At 48.2% G+C, this 22,514-nt stretch overlaps 1 protein-coding gene across 5 annotated transcripts in view; it reads left to right on the top strand.

Annotated features, from left to right (window-relative positions):
* Positions 1-22,514, top strand: part of LOC130284175 (uncharacterized) — a 251,230-nt gene that overhangs the window by 201,471 nt on the left and 27,245 nt on the right. For all 5 annotated transcript variants that reach the window (XM_056534269.1, XM_056534272.1, XM_056534273.1 and 2 more), the window contains one exon: positions 636-782. In XM_056534269.1, coding sequence (XP_056390244.1) covers positions 636-782 — 147 coding nt within the window. The remainder of the gene's footprint in view (positions 1-635; positions 783-22,514) is intronic.

Raw genomic sequence — 22,514 nt, 5'->3', positions numbered from 1 at the left:
AATTGATTGTATGTCCAGTGGGACCATGGGTTATAACCTCCATTTATTGTCTATGGAGCTGCTAAAGATAGTTATCTGCTGTCCGTGGGTCTCAACGTTCAGACTCCCCCAATTTGATACTGAAGATTGGAAGTTGGAATACAATGAGCGGTCGCTAAAGGATGTTATTAATACAGTTGTATAATATATTACTTCAGGTGATTCCAATTGTAGTTTCAATATCATTTGTGAAAGATATGAATAAAAGTCAATATTCCTATGATCTTTTACATATGAATCCAACATGAGATTATCTGGATGTGAGTTATGTCCTAAAAATGAGTATCAGTATTAGAGTTAGATTTATGTCCCTTTTGCAACTATTACATAGTGTAGCCTAACCTGTCATTGTCAATTGATCTGGACACAACATTTTACAGCACTGTCACTTTGTCCTTTAGTTTAATACCTTAGTGTAACAATAGCTTCAAAATACTACATAGTTACTACTTTATTGCATCCAAACCAAATCCACAGTGGATTTGGCCAGTGAATTGTATTTTAATTTAATTGAAAGAATCCTGCCTTGTCTTTTCTTACCGTGACAATACCTGTAGCCATTCTTTTAATCAATCTTGTTTATCACATGGCCTAAGATGGATGACATGAGGACCGCCATGATGACCCCTGATGAGAAGTTGGCACATCATCTAAATCGGAGGTTCCAACATGTAGACAGTTGGATGTTACCTCAAGAGACAATCGCAACAGCACAACCCCTTACCTCAAGAAAATGCCAGCGGGTAAGATATTTGTGTGATACATAAGAAATAAAAGGGATGCAGGGATGGTGAAGTGATGTACTTTATATTTTAGTTATTTACACAAGCAAATAGTAAAGTTACAAAACACAGATCATTTTTATGTAGTTTATTGTATTATTATATATAGAAAAGTATAGACTTATGCAACATGTATAGCTTTTCTTTCAAAATCGTTAAATCATTTTACTTTTTCAGTACACAAAGATAAATTGTATCCTACTTTATAAGCAAAAGCTACAAAACTCTTATAATATAGAGGACAATTATGCAGCCTAAACAACCTATCAACTTGGCAAACAGTGAAATATAAAAAATGCAGAAAGAATTATATAATGTCTGTCACTAATGCAGAAAAAGGAAAAATAGATCTAAATAAGGCGCTGTTTGTGGTGGTACTTCGATACTTGTAAAAATTATGGTTAATTAAAACAAACCTAAATGCATAGAATAGTCAAAACTTTTCTGACTTCTAAATGCTTAGATTTGTGCAGTTAATTACCGTATTTATCGGGGTATACCACGCACCGGCCTATAACACGCACCCTCATTTTACCAAGGATATTTGGGTAAAAAAAGTTTTTTACCCAAATATCCTTGGTAAAATGAGGGTGCGTGTGTGTGCATGCGTATACCCCGATACACCCCCAGGAAAGGCAGGGGGGGAGAGAACGGGCAGCGGCGCTGATAGCCAGGTGGAGAGAAGGGGCAGCGTTGCCTCCCCCATCCCCGGTTGTATAATTACCTGTTGCCGGGGTCGGGGCCGCGCTGGTTCAGGCCTCCGGTTTGCGTCCCATGCGTCGTTGCTATGCACTGCACGGCGCAGCGCAATGACGAGTGACGTCATTGCATTTCACAGTAAATAGCAACGATGCAGGGGACGCACACCGGAGGCCAGAAGCAGCGCGGACCCGACCCCGGCAACAGGTAATTATACAACCTGTCTGTCGGCGCCGCTGCCCCATTGCCGGCGGCGCTTCTCTCCCCCTGGCTATCGGTGCCGGCAATGGGGCAGCGGCACCGCTAGCCGGGGGAGAGAACGGCCAGCGGCACCGATAGCCAGGGGGAGAGAAGGGCCGGCAGCAGGGCTCTAGACCCCAGGACAGGCAGAGGCAGAGAAGCCGGCAGGTCTCTGCACCTGCGACGGCAGGTCTCTGCACCTGCAAAGCCGCTGCAGTTCATTGATTTAAAGCGCCCGCTTTAAATCATTGAACTGCAGCGGCTTATCGGGGTATAACACGCAGGTAGACTTTAGGCAAAAAATTTTAGCCTAAAAAGTGCGTGTTATATGCCGATAAATACGGTATGTTTTATTTAGCTAGCATTTTAAAAGTATCCAAGTACCACCACAAATAGCACTTCCTTTAATAATTTTTTCTTCTGTATTTTTCTGCGGTATTTTAGATTGTTTTCAGGCTGATGGAGTTCTCCAGAGTGGATCTTCAGCTGCAGCTGTGGTCCTCTAGCACTCATAGTGCCCACAGAGTATTTAAGGCATTGTGTCCTGTGTATAAATACATTACGTGGCCCATTTTATCCCTCGATTGTGACCAGATATGAGAAAACATTTGAAAAATTTGATTTGGCCGATTTGGGCCTCAATAGGGGTGTGGAGCACTTTGCCTTGTCCTAGCACGCATGGGGGAGTGTGTTGTCTTTGTAAAATAATAGTGTTATTCAATATGACATGCAGATTACAGGCATTGCTATTAGAATCACTGCTACAGAGTATCGATGTGGCAGCAGGGAGACCATATGGTGTCAAAATTGAAGAGAATAAAGAGATTTGTTATGTAATTTTTATTTAATTTGAATTTATTTACATTTTTTGAGTACCCATTCTGGTGAGCATCGAGCTGGCGGTCCTCCGCCAGGCGAGATACCACCTGTTCCAGCCCCTGCCTCTCAGCGCCTCCCTGACTATGAAAGTGCGAATGTTTCATTTAATCAGTTATGGTTTATTGTTATCACTCCAAGCTGTTTCATTGGATTATTGGATTATTCCACAAGTAATATGACGTAGATGACCATAGGGTCTTGAAAAGATTACATTGATTTCTTTAAATTTAAGATTTATATGAGATTCCCAAGTTTAATGTCCCAGTGTTTACTTTGAACTAATACTGTATGACCACAAAACCCAATCTAACAAGGAGTCACATGGTGGCACAATGACAGAGCCTAGAGGTGGCAGCAGCATGAGGAGACCATAATCTGTCAGAATGACACAGCCTGGAATTGGCGGCAGCACAAGGAGACCATATAGTGGCAGAATGACCCAGTCTGGAGGTGGCAACAGCCTGACAAGACCATAGAGTCTCATAATAGAGAATATTAAAGATATTTTTGAAAAACAACAGGGCTTCACAATCCCTAAGATTAAAAGATTAATTTTAAAATGTTAATTGAAGATTTAAGGTAGCTAGTGATACCATAAAATATTTTTAGGTAATGGCCCAGGCCTGGAGGTTGCTGAAGCATGAGGAAACCATATAGTGGCTGATTACCACACCCTGGAGGTGGCTGAAGCATGAGGAGACCATATAGTGGTTAAATGACAGAGCCTGGAGTTGGCGAAGCATGAGAAGACCATATAGTGGCTGAATGGCACAGCCTGGAATTGGCTGAAGCATGAGGAGACCACATAGTGGCTGAATAACACAGCCTGTAGGTGGCTGAAGCATGAGGAGACCATATAGTGGCTGAATGGCACAGCATAGAATTGGCTGAAGCATGAGGAGTCCATATAGTTGCTGAATGGCACAGCCTGGAATTGGCTGAAGCATGAGGAGACCATATAATGGCTGAATGGCAAAGCCTGGAGTTGGCTGAAGCATGAGGAGATCATATAGTGGCTGAATGACACAGCCTGTAGTTGACAGCAGCAGCATCAGGAGTCCTGAAAGTGACCTGGTGCGGTTTGGTTGCAATACCAGTACCTGGTGATGAAGGTGGGTGAAAAAAGGTCTGATGCGGAGGAATGTTTGTAACTGGGGAGCAGCACCTTAAATCTGTTTGGCACTATCCATATTTGTGAAGTGTTGGTATGGCACCATGGTCAATCTTCCCTGATTAGAGATGAGCGAATCGAAGCTGACGAACCCGAATTTGTTACGAATTTCATGAAATATTCGATTTGCAACAGATGCGAATATCGCTGTGATTCTATTGCGCGAATTGCTTAATTAAACTCAATTTACTGCGGTCAAGGCTCCAGGGCATCTAAAATGGCGGATCTATATGTCAGAACATGGGGCAAGGAACGCAGGGAAGGCAAGGAGGGAAGGGAAGTAGGCGGGTTGACCCTTAATCACATGCAGGATGCAGCCTATCAGCAGCCAGTCACCCCTGTGATGTCACAGCCCTATATATTCGGCAGCCATTTTGCGGCTCGTCATATCATTCATTATACTGCATAGAGATAGGATGGACATCGCTGTGTGTGTGTGTTACACAGAAAAGCTCATTTCAGAAGCGTTTCACATCCTAGTCCCATCAGCGTTCTGGTGGACAAAGAGCAGTGTTTTTTTTTTCCCTGAAAAGGATTTTTACTGCAGCCATTAACCTCCCAGTTACTTTCTTCAGCATTGTATTACAGAGAGGGGCAGATAGCTGTGTGTTGCCTCATACATTTCAACAAGCTGCAATAACTTCATAAACCTTAGCAGAGGAGACTGGAATAATTTTTCAGCGCAATTCTGTGTCTTTGTTCCACAACAAATTATCTGCTGGTTATACTAGTCTGTAGACTATATAATACCCAGCAGTTCATTCCTAATAGTCTTTGACCGAGTGCAATTTTGTGTTTAGTACACAGCTTTTTTTGTGCTGCAGCACTGTTGTGTACTGCTGGTGTTGTGCAAAAATATGTTTTTATTAAGCGTACTGTACCGCATTTTTCTGCCCTCATAAGTGCATACCACATACGTGCATCTAAGTAGTGTACTATTTTGTACATTTTAATCTGTCAAGGGCCTAGATACTGTGAAAGTCCAGGCAAAAGTAATCACCGGCTGGTGTTTTTCTAAAATACGTTTTTTTAAGCGTACTGTACCACTTTTTTCTGCCCTCATAAGCGCATACCACATCATACATCTAACAAACAATTACATTGACGTGGTCCAAGGTGATACAAGGTGCTCAACTCCAAGTGCAGTTGTGCACCTATGTTGGAGTGGAGGACCTGCACCTATGGATCACAATGTGGTTTCACTGCTGTGGTTAATGTAAACAATGACATTAGCTAACCCTCAAACCTGATGTAAAATTGAGACATTAGCCAGTATATCCTTATATGAAGGACATACTTGAGCCCGCACACCACGCCAAGGTTTCTCAAATGGTGCGGGACCTAACTCTAAGCCTACCTGGCCAGATAAATAAAACCAGGAACCAAATTACGGCAGCCTTAGGTCCGACTTGCAGATTGCTCCTCAGTTACCTCCAGTGTGGACTAGGCACACATACAATGGGAGGGGGGAAGACCGAAACAAAGAGGTACAGTGCTCAGCTGATTGATTCTGCCACATTGTTTTAGCAATAGCTGGGAGTCTCAGCAACCAGTCACAACATGTGTGGGAGATCACATCACTATGTTATATCAGAAGTTTTTTTTTTTAAAGTTTAGGTACATTTTAACATTACTGATAATAGGGTCTGTGTGTGTACTAAACTACTAAGCAGAATACACAATTCAAATTGAGTGCTCAGATATAAATTTTTCATCAGCAATAAATCTTCCATACGTGTTGTTTGATTGGTCATTCCCATATCATTGCCATCTCACTTTAATATGCCATTCCTTAATGATAAATGGAATCTGACCTCCACCAATCCTAAGAATGAAAGGCACTACAGTGCTAGTTTAGTGTTGCACCCCCGTTGCCGTTTCCCATAACCCTGCACATAAGTAAACGGAAAACAATTGTGTTTTATAGAGAAATAAAACATATCATCCTGAGAATAAACCTTTTCTGTGAAAGTCCAGGCAAAAGCAATCACCGGTTGGTGTTTTACTAAAATATGTTTTTTTTTTATCATACTGTACCGCATTTTTCTGCCCTCATAAGTGCATACCAAATACCTACAATTCTAAGTAGTGTACTATTTGTTACCTGCTAATCTACTGTGGACCTACATACTGTGAAAGTCCAGGGAAAAGTAATCACCGGCTGGTGTTTTACAAAAATACCTATTTTTAAGTGTACTGTATCACATTTTTCTGCCCTCATAAGTGCATACCACATGCCTACATCTCTAAGCAGTGTACTGTTTTTTACCTCTTAATCTGTCGTGGGAAGTCATCACTGGCTGGCATTTTACTAAAATAAGTTTTTTTAAGCATAATGTACCGCATTTTTCTGCCCTCATAAGTGCATACCTGTAACACTCACGTTTCTGAAGACAGGAACTCCGGTGTATGTGGATCCGCTGGACCTGTGTGGCAGATGACTCGGACCATGCCAAGGAGCGGAGTCTAAGGTGCCGCTGGTCTTCACCAGAGCCCGCTGCAAAGCAGGATGGGCTTGCAGCTGCAGGCGACACCCAGGTCGCTACCCCTGATACTGCTCAACCACACAGTCGGCTGAGGAGATGCGAAGCACAGAAGGGATGAGACAACTCGTAGTCAGGATAGCTGTAGGTCAGGGCAGGTGGCAGAGTAGCATAGTCGGGACGTAGCAGAAGTTCAGTAGGCAGGCGGCAGAGAATCAAGCTCAAGGTCACAAGAGCAGGACAACTGGTACACAGCAAGGCAATACTATAGAACGCTTTCACTAGGCACAAGGCAGCAAAGATCCGGCAGAGAACTGAGGAGGGTGGAGGGATTTATCAACAAGACACAGGTGGTTACACTAATGAGCGTACTGGCCCTTTAAATCTTAAAGCTCCGGCGCGCCCACGCCCTAAGGGACGGGGACAAGCGCGTCGGAGCAGAGAGGCGGAAGCAGAGGCAGGGGAAACACCCGGAGAGTGATGGACTGGGGCTCGTATGCGGGTGCGTCCCACAAAGTGAGTCCCAGCCCCGTCGGCAGCAGAAGGTAAGGGGACCATGCCCTCATGGCCAGCGTGTGAGGCCGGAGCGCATAGCGTAATAGAACCCCCCCCCCTTTGGTCTCCCCCTCCTTTTACGAGAGAGGAAACTCCTGAGAAGGTCACGGTCCAGGACATTCTCCTCAGGTTCCCAAGATCTTTCCTCAGGACCGTAACCCTTCCAGTCGACCCCAAAAAATTGTTTACCTCTCACAGTTTTTGCAAAAAGGATCTGTCTAACTTTATAGACATCAGATGAGCTGGAGACAGGTGTTGGGAAAGGATTCTTCTGAGAAAATCGGTTTACGACAAGAGGCTTGAGGAGAGAGACATGGAAGGGACTGGGAATATGTAATGTAGCAGGTAGACGGGGTTTGTAGGAGACAGGATTGATCTTTTGTAGAATCTAGAAGGGACCATGGTAGCGGAGACCGAGCTTGTAACAGGGGATCTTGAAGCAGATGTATTTGGATGAAAGCCACACCATGTCACCAGGAGAAAAGGGCGGAGGAGGTCTTCTACCTTTATCCGCTTGTGCCTTCATGCGTGAAGAAGCCTGGGACAATGACTGTCGGGTCTGTTGCCAGATGGTGGAGAAGTCACGGGCCAGCTCATCAACAGCAGGCACACCGGAGGAGACTGGGAGAGGAAGAGGAGGACAGAGATGGAGTCCGTAGACAACAAAAAAGGGAGACGACCTCGTGGACTCGGAATTCTTAAGATTATATGAGAATTCAGCCCAGGGTAGGAGGTCAACCAATCACCTTGGCGAGCTGAAACAAAATGCCGAAGATAAGTCTCAAGGATTTGATTGACCCTTTCCAGTTGACCGTTGGACTGAGGGTGGTAGGCCGAGGAGAAGTCCAGATTGATGTCCAGATGGTTACATAGGGCTCGCCAGAACTTAGAGACAAACTGCACACTTCGATCCAAAACGATATGCTGTGGAAGACCATGTAAACGAAAGACATGTGACAAGAAGTACTTCGCCAGCTCCGGAGCAGAAGGAAGACCTGGTAGAGGAATGAAATGACCCAGATGACAGTGTTATTATGAGAAGGTGGCAGATCGGTGATGAAATCCATAGCAATATGGGACCAGGGAGTCTCTGGAATGGGTAAAGGCTGAAAGAGTCCTGCAGGTCTTTGCCGAGGAGTTTTGTCATCACATCAAACATCACGTTCAAGATGGGGCCACCAGTAGTTCCGGGAAATAAGAAGTAGGGTCTTGCGTATTCCAGGATGTCCTGCTGTCAAGGAAGAATGACCCCATTTCAGGACCTTGCGTCTCAGTCTGGAGGGCCCAAAGAATTTTCCTGGAGGAACTTGCTGAATCTCGTCAGGAGCGGCAGGAATCAAACGGTCAGGAGGAATAATGTGCCTAGGCGTGGAGTCCAAACCAATAACGTCAGAGGACCTGGAGAGTGCATCTGCCCTGATGTTCTTGTCTGCAGGACGGTAGTGAATGAAGAAGTTGAATTGGGAAAAGAACATTGACTATCTTGCCTGGCGGGGGTTCAAACGCTGAGCAGACTGAAGGTATAGAAGATTCTTAACATCGGAGTAGATGCTGAGAAGAACCTTCCAATAAATGTTGTTATTCCTCCAAAGCTAGCTTAATAGGGAGGAGTTCACGATCTCCAATGGAGAAATTCCTCTCAGCAGGAGAGAAAGTCTTGGAGAAGAACCCACAAGTATCATTCTTGCCCTTGGCATTTTTCTGTGTGAGGACGGCACCCGCTCCAATAGATGAGGCATCAACCTCCAAAGGACCTCTCTGGATCAGGTCTTGTAAGCACGGGAGCAGAGGCAAACGCAGACTTTAAACAGGAGAAGGTTTCTTCAGCCTCTCGAGGCCAAGACTTAGGATTGGATGCCTTTTTAGTGAGAGCTACAACAGGAGCAACCAAGGATGAAAAATGTGGGATAAACTGATAAAAATAGTTAGCGAATCCCAGAAAGCGTTGAATTGCACGTAGGCCCGAGGGACGAGGCCAATCCAAAACTGCAGATAACTTATCTGGATCCATCTGCAGGCCCTAATGAGAGACAATATAGCCAAGAAACGGAAGACTAGACTTTTCTAACAGGCATTTCTCCAATTTGGCGTAGAGATGATTCTTCCGTAGTCGCTGAAGAACCAGACGAACATGAGCACGATGCTCCTCTAAGTTGGAAGAGAAGATCAGGATGTCATCAAGGTATACGACAACACAGGTGTAAAGAAGATCACGGAAGATATCATTAACGAACTCCTGGAAAACGGCTGGAGCATTGCAGAGACCAAAAGGCATAACAAGATACTCAAAATGTCCGTCACGATTATTGAAGGCCGTTTTCCATTCATCTCCCTTGCGGATACGAATGATGTTATACACACCGCGTAAGTCCAGCTTGGAGAAGACCTTGGCACCACGTAAACGGTCAAAAAGTTCTGAGATAAGAGGTAGAGGGTAACGGTTCCTGACGGTGATTTTGTTAAGTCCACTGTAGTCAATGCATGGACGGAGTGAGCCATCCTTTTTCCCTACAAAGAAGAAACCTGCTCCAGCAGTAGAAGAGGACTTAGGGATAAATCCCTTTTGGAGATTCTCCTGGATATACTTAGCCATGGTCTCAGGAACTGAAAGAGGATATATCCTTCCACGAGGAGGAGTGGTACCAGGCAGAAGATCAATAGGGCAGTCGTAAGGACGATGTGGAGGCAGAGATTCAGCCTATTTCTTGAAGAAGACATCCGAGAAATCTTGGTAAGGTGGCGGCAGGCCAGGTAAAGGTGGAAGACGAGAAATGACTTTACGCAGAACAGGTTGGAGGCAAAAATTTTGACAGGATTGTCCCTAGCGAATTATTTCTCCAGTTCTCCAATGCAGTTGCGGGGAATGGCATTGCAGCCCAGGAAGACCAAGAATAATCTCAGAAGTACAGTGTGGCAGAACATAGAATTCAATCTTTTCTTTATGCGATACTCCCACTTGCATGACGAGAGATTCAGTACGGAAGTGAACCTTACAGTCCAGATTTTGTCCATTTACAGAGGAGATGAACAAGGGCTTGGCAAGCCGAGAAAGGGGAAAATGATACTTGTGGACTAATGCCGCATCAATAAAGTCACCTGCTGATCCAGAGTTCAAAAATGCTGTAGCTCTGAAGGAAGACTTGTACAGGAATGGTTAAGCGTGGAGAGGTAGTATTCACACCCAGGGACGCCTCTCCCACGTACCCTAGGTGCGGACGTACAGTACAGAAAGTGCTCCGGGCTAGCACAGTACAAACACAAATTCTCATTGCGTCGTCGTGACCTTTCCTGCTTTGTGAGACAAAGACGATCTCCTTGTATAACCTCTTTGGCAAGAGGCGCAAGAGACAGAAGAGGAGAACGTTGGGACACAAGTGTCAGGCAGGCAGATTCCCTCTCAAAGCGCAATTCCTCCTGTCTTTCGGCAAAACGCACATCAATGCGTGTGGCCAAGTGGATAAGTTCAGTCAAAGAAGATGGAGGATCTCGTGCTGCAAGGGCATCTGTAATGCTGCTTGACAGTCCTTTTTTAAATGTGGCACAAAAGGCCTCTTCATTCCAGGCAAGTTCAGAGGCTAGAATGCGGAACTGAACCACGTAGTCACCAACGGTAGAATCTCCTTGACAGAGATTAAGCAATGCCGTCTCGGCTGAAGAGGCACGTGCGGGTTCCTCAAAGACACTGCGAAATTCTGCCAAGAATGCCCACAAACTGGAGGATACTGGATCACCACAGTCCCAAAGGGGTGTAGCCGAAGCCAGGGCTTTTCCAGAAAGTAGACTAATGACAAAGGCAACCTTACTACGTTCAGTCGGAAACAGTTCAGACATAAGCTCCAAATGCATGGAGCACTGTGTAACAAAGCCTCTGCATGACTTGGAATCCCCATTATATTTGGAAGGCAAAGGCAGGTGCAGCTGGGAGCCAGGAGAGACTGCAGGAGCTGGAGGTGGGAATGGGACAGATTGTGGTACCTGCTGCTGTTGCAAGGCCAAAAGCTGTTGCATCATGGCTGCAAGTTGAGAAAATGGCTGCGCCTGTCTGGGCATCTGCTGTGAGTGACGTATAACAACGGAGGAAAGATCCACAACTTCAGGCAGGGGTTCCTCAGCGGGATCCATGGCCGGATCTTACTGTAACACTCACGTTTCTGAAGACAGGAACTCCTGTTTATGTGGATCCGCTGGACCTGTATGGCAGATGACTCGGACCGTGCCAGGGAGCGGAGTCTAAGTTGCCGCTGGTCTTCACCAGAGCACGCCGAAAAGCAGGATGGGCTTGCAGCTGCAGGCAATACCCAGGTCGCTACCCCTGGTACGGCTCAACCACACAGGCGGCTGAGGAGATGCGAAGCACAGAAGGGATGAGACAACTCGTAGTCAGGATAGCTGTAGGTCAGGGCAGGCGGCACAGTAGTGTAGTTAGGACGTAGCAGAGGTTCAGTAGGCAGGCAGCTGCTACGTCAAGGTCAAAGTCACAAGAGCAGGAGATCTGGTACACGGCAAGGCAATACTATAGAACACTTTCACTAGGCACAAGGCAACAAAGATCCGGCAGAGAACTGAGGAGGGTGGAGTGATTTATCAACAAGACAAAGGTGGTTACACTAATGAGCGTACTGGCCCTTTAAATCTTAAAGCTCCGGCGCGCGCACGCCCTAAGGGACGGGGACACACGCGCCGGAGCAGAGAGGCGGAAGCAGAGGCAGGGGAAACACCCAAAGAGTGACGGACTGGGGCTCGCATGCGGGTGCGTCCCGCAATGCGAGTCCCAGCCCCATCGGCAGCAGAAGGTAAGGGGACCATGCACTCACGGCCAGCGTGTGAGGCCTGAGCGCATAGCGTAACAATACCACATACGTACATCTAAGTATTGTACTATTTTGTACCTGTTAATCTGTCAAGGGCCTAGATACTGTGAAAGTCCAGCAAAAGTAATCACCTGCTGGTGTTTTACTAGAAAAAGTTTTTTTAATCGTACTGTACCGCATTTTTCTGCCCTCATAAGTGCATACCACCTACATCTCTAAGTAGTGTACTATTTTTTACCTGTTAATCTGTTGTGTGCCTACATACTGTGAAAGTCCAGGAAAAAGTCATAATCGGCTGGTGTTTTACAAAAATACGTATTTTGAAGCATACTATAGCACATTTTTCTGTTCTTATAAGTGCATACCACATACGTACATCTCTTAGTAGTGTACTATTTTGTACCTGTTAATCTGTCGTGGGCCTACAAACTGTGAAAGTCCAGGCAAAAGTAATCACTGGCTGGTGTTTTACTAAAATATATTTTTTTCAAGCTTACTGTACCGCATTTTTCTGCCCTCATAAATGTATACCTGATATCACATACCTACACCTAAGTAGTGTACTATTTTGTACCTGTTAATCTGTCAAGGGCCTACATACTGTGATAGTCCAGGCAAAAGTAATCACCTGCTGATGTTGTACACAGGTACTTTTTTAAGTGTACTGTAGCACATTTCTCTGCCCTCATAAGTGCATACCACATACCTATATCTAAGTAGTGTACTATTTTGTACCTGTTAATCTGCTAATAGTACACACCTACTGCTGTTCTAGACAAATACTGTTTGAAGCGTAGTGAAGCGTATTGTACTCCCCTGTTATGCGCAAGTATTTCAGGCAGAGTAGTGCCAGGACATGCACAGTGGAGTGGCAGAGGCCTAAATTCATCAGACGCAGGCAGAGGTCGCAGCAGAGTAGGGGCATGTGGCAGCCGGAGTCACAGCGAGAGGTCTGAGCTCCCGGTGTCAGCTAGCAGTCGTGTCTCGACCAGCAACCCAGCAGCCGTGATTGATCGGTCATCCACTTCATCCCAAGTGACATACGACACCCCCAATCAACAGTCTGTGGGTTCCTCAGACTCAACCCTCACTTGGCATGGCCCTCAAGGCTCTGTCATTGTGCTGCTCTATGGTCTCCTCATGCTAATGCTACCACCTCCAGGCTCTGTCATTGTGCCACCATATGGTCTCCTAATATTGATGCTGCCACCTCCAGGCTCTCTCATTGTGCTGTTCTATGGTCTCCTCATGCTAATGCTACTCCTCCACGCTCTGTCAGTGTGCCACCATATGGTCTCCTCATGCTGATGCTGCCCCCTCCAGACTCTGTCATTGTGCCGCCATATGGTCTCCTCATGTAGATGCTGCCACCTCCAAGCTCTCTAATTGTGCTGCTATATGGTCTCCTCATGCTGATGCTACCGCCTCCACGCTCTGTCATTGTGCCACCATATGGTCTCCTCATGCTGATGCTACCACCTCCAGGCACTCTCATTGTGCCACCATATGGTCTCCGCATGTTGATACTGCCATCTCCAGGCTCTCTAAGTGTGCTGCTCTATTGTCTCTTCATGCTGATGCTGCCCCCTCCAGGCTCTCTAATTGTGCTGCTCTATGGTGTCCTCATGTTGCTGCTGCCACCTCCAGGCTGTCTCATTTATCCACTATATGGTATCCTCACGCTTCAGCCAACTCCAGGTTGTACCATTCCGCAACTATATGGTCACCTCTTACTGATGCCACCTCCAGGCTCTGTCATTGTGCTGCCATGTGACATGTGACTCCTTGTTAAATTTGGTCCTTTGTACCTACACACTGGGGCCCGGGACACTAAAACTTGGGAGTTAAAATTCCAACTTCAAAATCCTCAATTTCAAAATCTTAAATTTAAAAATCTTGAATTGCAATGGTCTCCTCATGCTTCTGCCAACTCCAGGCTGTGCCATTCAGACACTATATGGTCTCCTCATGCTTTAGCCAACTCCATGCTGTGCCATTCAGACACTATATGGTCTCCTCATGCTTCAGCCAACTCCAGGTTGTGCCATTCAGCCACTATATGGTCTCTTAATAAATCAGCCACCTTCAGGTGGTGTCATTCAGCCAATAAATGGTTTACTGATGCTGCTGGGCCTGGGCCTAAAAATGTTTACGGTAACACTAGCTACCATAAATCTTCAATTTAAATATCAGAATTCATATTTTACTCTTAGGGATTGTAAAGCCCTAGTGTCCACTCATGCTGCTGCCAGCTCCAGGCTATGTCTTTCAACACCTATATGGGCTCCTCATGCTTCCAACACCTCCAAGCTGTGTCATTCAGCCACTATATGGTCTCCTCATGCTGCCAACCCCTCCAGACTGTGTCATTCAGCCACTATATGGTCTCCTCATACTGATGCCACCTCCAGGCTCTGTCATTGTGCCACTCTGCGGCAGTGATTCTAATGGTGATGCCTATAATCTGCATGTCATACTGAATAACAGCAAACTCATATGGAGCACACTCCATGTGCGTGTTAGAACAAAGCAAAGGGTGCTACACCCCTATTTAGGCTCTCTGTAGGCCAGAAATAGTGGTTTTTAATATAGATACGCGGGAAATAAATTCTACCCGAAACTAATTTTTTTCGGAAAATTCTGCAAATCGGCCCAATCAAATTTTTCAAAAGTTCACTCATCTCTAACTCTTATGCATCAGGCATTGGTGGAGGGAAATCCTGGCTGATCCATGCCTGATTCATCTTCACAAAGGTTAGTCTCTCCACATTTTTTGTGGACAGATGAGTTTTCCTTGGGGTGACTATGGCCCCCACCGCACTAAACACCCGCTCCGATGGCACACTACTGGCCGAGCAGGACATCTTTTCCAGGGCTGCTAGTTGCAGCCTCAAATCAAGTTTGGCTGCCCAAAAGTCCAGCGGATCTTCAAGCTGTGTTGGCATGGGCATGTCAAGGTATGCTACCACCTGCTGTTTCAGGTCCTGCTCCAGGTCTACCTGCTGCTGATGAGTTGCTTCACTATGCAAATGAAGAAAGGTACTCATCAGCGACTGTAGACTCAGGCTGCTACTGATGGAGCTGGTACTGCTCATGCCAACCCATCCCCTCCTCCTCCCAAGCAGCCATGGTAGTAGAAGGTGTGCGCAGAGGGCCCCTTGAGTAAGACCTGTGAGAGAATGGACGATGGTGCCGACAGGCATCAGCCAACTGACTAAGTAGGATGTCTCTGTAGTAGGTCAGTTTGCCCTCCCTCTCAGTGGGTGGAAAAAAGGCCCCCATTTTGTGGCGGTAGCGAGGGTCCAATAAGGTAGAGAGCCAGAAGTCATCCCGCTGCCAAATGGTGACAAATCGGCGGCCCCTATGCAATTAAGGGAGCATTCATCATGCCATTTGTGCAAGTGACTTGGAGGGACTCCCTGTCTCCATCTCTACTGCATACTGCCACGATGTGTCTGGGTCCTCTGTCTTATCTTCCTCATAACCCTCTAGCTCCTCTGGCTGCTCCTGCTCCTCCTCTCCTGTCAGATGACTAGAAAAACCGCCTATCTGGCGAAACCTAAACTGTGCTCCACTGTGCCCCTCCCCCTCCTCCAGTTCAGCCCCCACAGGGCTCATGTGGCCGTGAGATGTAGGCGACTCGATCCGGCTCCCAGTCGGGTAAAAAATCCAGGCTTTATTGCATCATGTTAAAATCCAAGCAGTACAAGAAAAAAATATGAAAAAATGATAAAAACACACAAGGAAATGCTCCAGCGCATTTCGACCCGGTGCAAGTCTTAGTCACGGCCATGGCTAAGACTCGTACCGGGTTGAAACGCGTTGGCACGTTTCCTTGTGTGTTTTTTATCATTTTTTTTATATTTTTTTCTTGTACTGCTTGGATTTTAACATGATGCAATAAAGCCTGGATTTTTTACCCGACTGGGAGCCAGATCATCCTTTCTTCTGTTTGATTGCTTCACCTGGAGACGCGGCTCCAGTGTTTTGTCTGTTTGCTTCCATGAGGAGGGCTGTGCAGGGGTCTGCTGAGAGCGGCTATATCGGTGAGCTGAACTACAACCTTATTCTATTTTTACCACTTCTCCATTGCCCTGACCAGCCATCATTTCCAACACGTGTTGTAGGAAATAAAGCAGTGGAATGACGTCATTCATCCTGTAATCCTGGCAACTTACTAATAATGTGGCTTCCTCAAAGGGCCTGAGCAAATGGCAGGTGTCAGATATGAGCTGTCACTGGTTCACATTGAAGTTACACAGGGGAGTACCGCTATCCCCTTGGATCATCAAGAAATCGCTGATGGCTTTTCTCCATTCGTACAGTCGGTCCAACATATGGAGGGTGGAATTCCAACATGTGGCAACGTCAAAAATCAGACAATGCTTCGGGATGCCGTTCTGATGCTTCAGCTCAAGGAGGGTGTACGAGTGGCTGAAATGCATGCAAAGTTTCCTTCCCATTGTTAGGATGTCTTTCAAATGGGAGGAACACTTGCAGGGCGCCTGGCTCAGCCTTCCCAGTCACAGCGCAGACAAGATGTTTTTTCCGTTGTCAGTCACCAAGGTTCCCATTTCCAGTTTTTGTGGAGTAAGCCATGCTCCGATTTCTTTAGGAATGATTTTGAGCAGTTCTTCCCCTGTGTGGCTACGTTTGCCAAAGCAAACCATGTGGAGAACAGCGTGACACCACCGTGCCCTGCACACATGGTATGTTGGAGGGGCGCTGAGACTTGTCTGGGCAGTGGAGGCTGAGGACAGAGTGGAGGATGAGGAGGCGGAGTCGCATACTGTCACAGGACCAACGGCCTGAGATTGTGGAGGAGGAAGCTGCGAGACCTGTCCAAGTTCGTGTTGTGGCTGTGCAGGAACCACATTCACCCAGTAAGACATAAAGGACATGCATTGTCCCTGACCATAGTAGCAGCTCCAGACGTCGGCACTGCCGTGCACTTTGCTATACACCGACAGGCTCACAGACTGGCCCACCTTCTCTTTCACTAAATTGTGCAGGGCTGGTACTGCCTTCTTCGCAAAGAAATGACGGCTTGGCACTCTCAACCTCGACTCGACACAAGCCATCAGTTCTCTGATAGGTGCAGAGCCCACCACTTGAAAAGGGAGGGACTGCAGCACCAGCAACTTGGACAGGAGCACATTCAGCTTCTGTTCTGTTGGATGAGTGGGCGCATACTGTTGTCTCTTGGACATGGCTTCGCCGATGGATTGTTGGTGGAATGACTGACTAAAAGTAGGAGGAGCAGGAGCATCTGGAGCAACAGAAGGAGGTTATGACACACAGCTCCCTTTGGCTGAGGTGGTGGAGCCTTGGCTGCCTGAAAGAGCGAGTGGCATGCCACTGGGTGATGAAGCAGGCTGGACCACTACATCGGAGCCACGGTTCTCCCAGGCCGCTTTATGGTGGTGCAGCATATGTGTTACGCCGAGCGCTCCGGGTCCCCGCTCCTCCCCGGAGCGCTCGCTTCACTCCCTCCGCTGCAGCGCTCCGGTCACGTCCTCTGACCCGGGGCGCTGCGATCCTGCTGCCAGCCGGGATGCGATTCGCGATGCGGGTAGCGCCCGCTCGCGATGCGCACCCCGGCTCCCCTACCTGACTCGCTCCCCGTCTGTTCTGTCCCGGCGCGCGCGGCCCCGCTCCCTAGGGCGCGCGCGCGCCGGGTCTCTGCGATTTAAAGGGCCACTGCGCCGCTGATTGGCGCAGTGGTTCCAATTAGGGTTTTCACCTGTGCACTTCCCTATATTACCTCACTTCCCTTGCACTCCCTTGCCGGATCTTGTTGCCTTAGTGCCAGTGAAAGCGTTCCTTGTGTGTTCCTTGCCTGTGTTTCCAGACCTTCTGCCGTTGCCCCTGACTACGATCCTTGCTGCCTGCCCCGACCTTCTGCTACGTCCGACCTTGCTTCTGCCTACTCCCTTGTACCGCGCCTATCTTCAGCAGCCAGAGAGGTGAGCCGTTGCTAGTGGATACGACCTGGTCACTACCGCCGCAGCAAGACCATCCCGCTTTGCGGCGGGCTCTGGTGAAAACCAGTAGTGGCTTAGAACCGGTCCACTAGCACGGTCCACGCCAATCCCTCTCTGGCACAGAGGGTCCACTACCTGCCAGCCGGCATCGTGACAGTAGATCCGGCCATGGATCCCGCTGAAGTTCCTCTGCCAGTTGTCGCTGACCTCACCACGGTGGTCGCCCAGCAGTCACAACAGATAGCGCAACAAGGCCAACAGCTGTCTCAACTGACCGTTATGCTACAACAGTTGCTACCACAGCTTCAGCAGTCATCTCCTCCGCCAGCTCCTGCACCTCCTCCGCAGCGAGTGGCCGCTCCTGGGATACGCTTATCCTTGCCGGATAAATTTGATGGGGACTCTAAGTTTTGCCGTGGCTTTCTTTCCCAATGTTCCCTGCATCTGGAGATGATGTCGGACCTGTTTCCCACTGAAAGGTCTAAGGTGGCTTTCGTAGTCAGTCTCCTGTCCGGAAAAGCCCTGTCATGGGCCACACCGCTCTGGGACCGCAATGACCCCGTCACTGCCTCTGTACACTCCTTCTTCTCGGAAATCCGAAGTGTCTTTGAGGAACCTGCCCGAGCCTCTTCTGCTGAGACTGCCCTGTTGAACCTGGTCCAGGGTAATTCTTCCGTTGGCGAGTATGCCGTACAATTCCGTACACTTGCTTCAGAATTGTCCTGGAATAATGAGGCCCTCTGCGCGACCTTCAAAAAAGGCCTATCCAGCAACATTAAAGATGTTCTGGCCGCACGAGAAATTCCTGCTAATCTACATGAACTTATTCACCTAGCCACTCGCATTGACATGCGTTTTTCTGAAAGGCGTCAGGAACTCCGCCAAGATATGGACTCTGTTCGCACGAGGCGTTTCGTCTCCTCGGCTCCTCTCTCCTCTGGTCCCCTGCAATCTGTTCCTGTGCCTCCCGCCGTGGAGGCTATGCAGGTCGACCGGTCTCGCCTGACACCTCAAGAGAGGACACGACGCCGTATGGAGAACCTCTGCCTGTACTGTGCTAGTACCGAACACTTCCTGAGGGATTGTCCTATCCGTCCTCCCCGCCTGGAAAAACGTACGCTGACTCCGCACAAAGGTGAGACAGTCCTTGATGTCTACTCTGCTTCTCCACGTCTTACTGTGCCTGTGCGGATGTCTGCCTCTGCCTTCTCCTTCTCTACAGTGGCCTTCTTGGACTCTGGATCTGCAGGAAATTTTATTTTGGCCTCTCTCGTCAACAGGTTCAACATCCCAGTGACCAGTCTCGCCAGACCCCTCTACATCAATTGTGTAAATAATGAAAGATTGGACTGTACCATACGTTTCCGCACGGAGCCCCTTCTTATGAGCATCGGATCTCATCATGAGAGGATTGAACTTTTGGTCCTCCCCAATTGCACCTCGGAGATTCTCCTTGGACTTCCCTGGCTTCAACTTCATTCCCCAACCCTGGATTGGTCCACTGGGGAGATCAAGAGTTGGGGGTCCTCTTGTTCCAAGAACTGTCTAAAACCGGTTCCCAGTAACCCTTGCCGTAACTCTGTGGTTCCTCCAGTAACCGGTCTCCCTAAGGCCTATATGGACTTCGCGGATGTTTTCTGCAAAAAACAAGCTGAGACTCTACCTCCTCACAGGCCTTATGATTGCCCTATCGACCTCCTCCCGGGTACTACTCCACCCCGGGGCAGAATTTATCCTCTCTCTGCCCCAGAGACTCTTGCCATGTCCGAATACGTCCAGGAGAATCTAAAAAAGGGCTTTATCCGTAAATCCTCCTCTCCTGCCGGAGCCGGATTTTTCTTTGTGTCCAAAAAAGATGGCTCCCTACGTCCTTGCATTGACTACCGCGGTCTTAATAAAATCACGGTTAAGAACCGCTACCCCTTACCCCTCATCTCTGAACTCTTTGATCGCCTCCAAGGTGCCCACATCTTCACTAAATTGGACTTAAGAGGCGCCTATAACCTCATCCGCATCAGAGAGGGGGACGAGTGGAAAACGGCATTTAACACCAGAGATGGACACTTTGAGTATCTGGTCATGCCCTTTGGACTGTGCAATGCCCCTGCCGTCTTCCAAGACTTTGTCAATGAAATTTTTCGTGATCTGTTATACTCCTGTGTTGTGGTATATCTGGACGATATCCTAATTTTTTCTGCCAATCTAGAAGAACACCGCCAGCATGTCCGTATGGTTCTTCAGAGACTTCGTGACAACCAACTCTATGCCAAAATTGAGAAATGTCTGTTTGAATGCCAATCTCTTCCTTTTCTAGGATATTTGGTCTCTGGCCAGGGACTACAGATGGATCCAGACAAACTCTCTGCCGTCTTAAATTGGCCACGCCCCTCCGGACTCCGTGCTATCCAACGCTTTTTGGGGTTCGCCAATTATTACAGGCAATTTATTCCACATTTTTCTACCATTGTGGCTCCTATCGTGGCTTTAACCAAGAAAAATGCTGATCCCAAGTCCTGGCCTCCTCAAGCAGAAGACTCCTTTAAACGACTCAAGTCTGCCTTTTCTTCGGCTCCCGTGCTCTCCAGACCTGACCCTTCCAAACCCTTCCTATTGGAGGTTGATGCCTCCTCAGTAGGAGCTGGAGCTGTTCTTCTACAAAAAAATCCTTCCGGGCATGCTGTCACTTGTGGTTTTTTCTCTAGGACCTTCTCTCCAGCGGAGAGGAACTACTCCATCGGGGATCGAGAGCTTCTAGCCATTAAATTAGCACTTGAGGAATGGAGGCATCTGCTGGAGGGATCAAGATTTCCTGTTATTATCTACACCGACCACAAGAACCTCTCCTACCTCCAGTCGGCCCAACGGCTAAATCCTCGCCAGGCCCGGTGGTCTCTGTTCTTTGCCCGATTTAATTTTGAGATTCACTTTCGTCCTGCCGATAAGAACATTAGGGCCGATGCTCTCTCTCGTTCCTCGGATGCCTCAGAAGTTGATCTCCCTCCGCAACACATCATTCCACCTGACTGCCTGATCTCCACTTCTCCTGCCTCCATCAGGCAGACTCCTCCAGGAAAGACCTTTGTTTCTCCACGCCAACGCCTCGGAATCCTCAAATGGGGTCACTCCTCCCATCTCGCAGGTCATGCGGGCATCAAGAAATCTGTGCAACTCATCTCCCGCTTCTATTGGTGGCCGACTCTGGAGACGGATGTTGGGGACTTTGTGCGAGCCTGCACTATCTGTGCCCGGGATAAGACTCCTCGCCAGAAGCCCGCTGGTTTTCTTCATCCTCTGCCTGTCCCCGAACAGCCTTGGTCTCTGATTGGTATGGATTTTATTACTGATTTACCCCCTTCCCGTGGCAACACCGTTATTTGGGTGGTCGTTGATCGTTTCTCCAAAATGGCACATTTCATCCCTCTTCCTGGTCTTCCTTCTGCGCCTCAGTTGGCTAAACAATTTTTTGTACACATTTTTCGTCTTCACGGGTTGCCTACGCAGATTGTCTCGGATAGAGGGGTCCAATTCGTGTCTAAATTCTGGAGGGCTCTCTGTAAACAACTCAAGATTAAATTAAATTTTTCCTCTGCATATCATCCCCAGTCCAATGGACAAGTAGAAAGAATTAACCAGATCCTGGGTGATTATTTGCGACATTTTGTTTCCTCCCGCCAGGATGACTGGGCAGATCTCCTTCCATGGGCCGAATTTTCGTATAACTTCAGGGTCTCTGAATCTTCCTCCAAATCCCCATTTTTCGTGGTGTACGGCCGTCACCCTCTTCCCCCCCTCCCTACCCCCTTGCCCTCTGGTCTGCCCGCTGTGGATGAAATTTCTCGTGACCTTTCCATTATATGGAGAGAGACCCAAAATTCTCTCTTACAGGCTTCTTCACGCATGAAGAGGTTCGCGGATAAGAAAAGAAGAGCTCCCCCCGTTTTTTCCCCTGGAGACAAGGTATGGCTCTCCGCTAAATATGTCCGCTTCCGTGTCCCTAGCTACAAGTTGGGACCACGCTATCTTGGTCCTTTCAAAATTTTGTGTCAAATTAATCCTGTCTCTTATAAACTTCTTCTTCCTCCTTCTCTTCGTATCCCTAATGCCTTTCACGTCTCTCTTCTCAAACCACTCATCCTCAACCGTTTTTCTCCCAAATCTGTTCCTCCCACTCCTGTTTCCGGCTCCTCGGACGTCTTCTCGGTCAAGGAAATTTTGGCTGCCAAAAAGGTCAGAGGGAAAAATTTTTTTTTAGTAGACTGGGAGGGTTGTGGTCCTGAAGAGAGATCCTGGGAACCTGAGGACAACATCCTTGACAAAAGTCTGCTCCTCAGGTTCTCAGGCTCCAAGAAGAGGGGGAGACCCAAGGGGGGGGGTACTGTTACGCCGAGCGCTCCGGGTCCCCGCTCCTCCCCGGAGCGCTCGCTTCACTCCCTCCGCTGCAGCGCTCCGGTCACGTCCTCTGACCCGGGGCGCTGCGATCCTGCTGCCAGCCGGGATGCGATTCGCGATGCGGGTAGCGCCCGCTCGCGATGCGCACCCCGGCTCCCCTACCTGACTCGCTCCCCGTCTGTTCTGTCCCGGCGCGCGCGGCCCCGCTCCCTAGGGCGCGCGCGCGCCGGGTCTCTGCGATTTAAAGGGCCACTGCGCCGCTGATTGGCGCAGTGGTTCCAATTAGGGTTTTCACCTGTGCACTTCCCTATATTACCTCACTTCCCTTGCACTCCCTTGCCGGATCTTGTTGCCTTAGTGCCAGTGAAAGCGTTCCTTGTGTGTTCCTTGCCTGTGTTTCCAGACCTTCTGCCGTTGCCCCTGACTACGATCCTTGCTGCCTGCCCCGACCTTCTGCTACGTCCGACCTTGCTTCTGCCTAC

The sequence above is a fragment of the Hyla sarda genome, chromosome 8 (assembly GCF_029499605.1).
Source record: "Hyla sarda isolate aHylSar1 chromosome 8, aHylSar1.hap1, whole genome shotgun sequence".
In the NCBI taxonomy this organism is placed as follows: domain Eukaryota; kingdom Metazoa; phylum Chordata; class Amphibia; order Anura; family Hylidae; genus Hyla; species Hyla sarda.
Note: the sequence above shows the minus strand (reverse complement) of the source record. Positions and strands in the feature narration are given on the sequence as shown.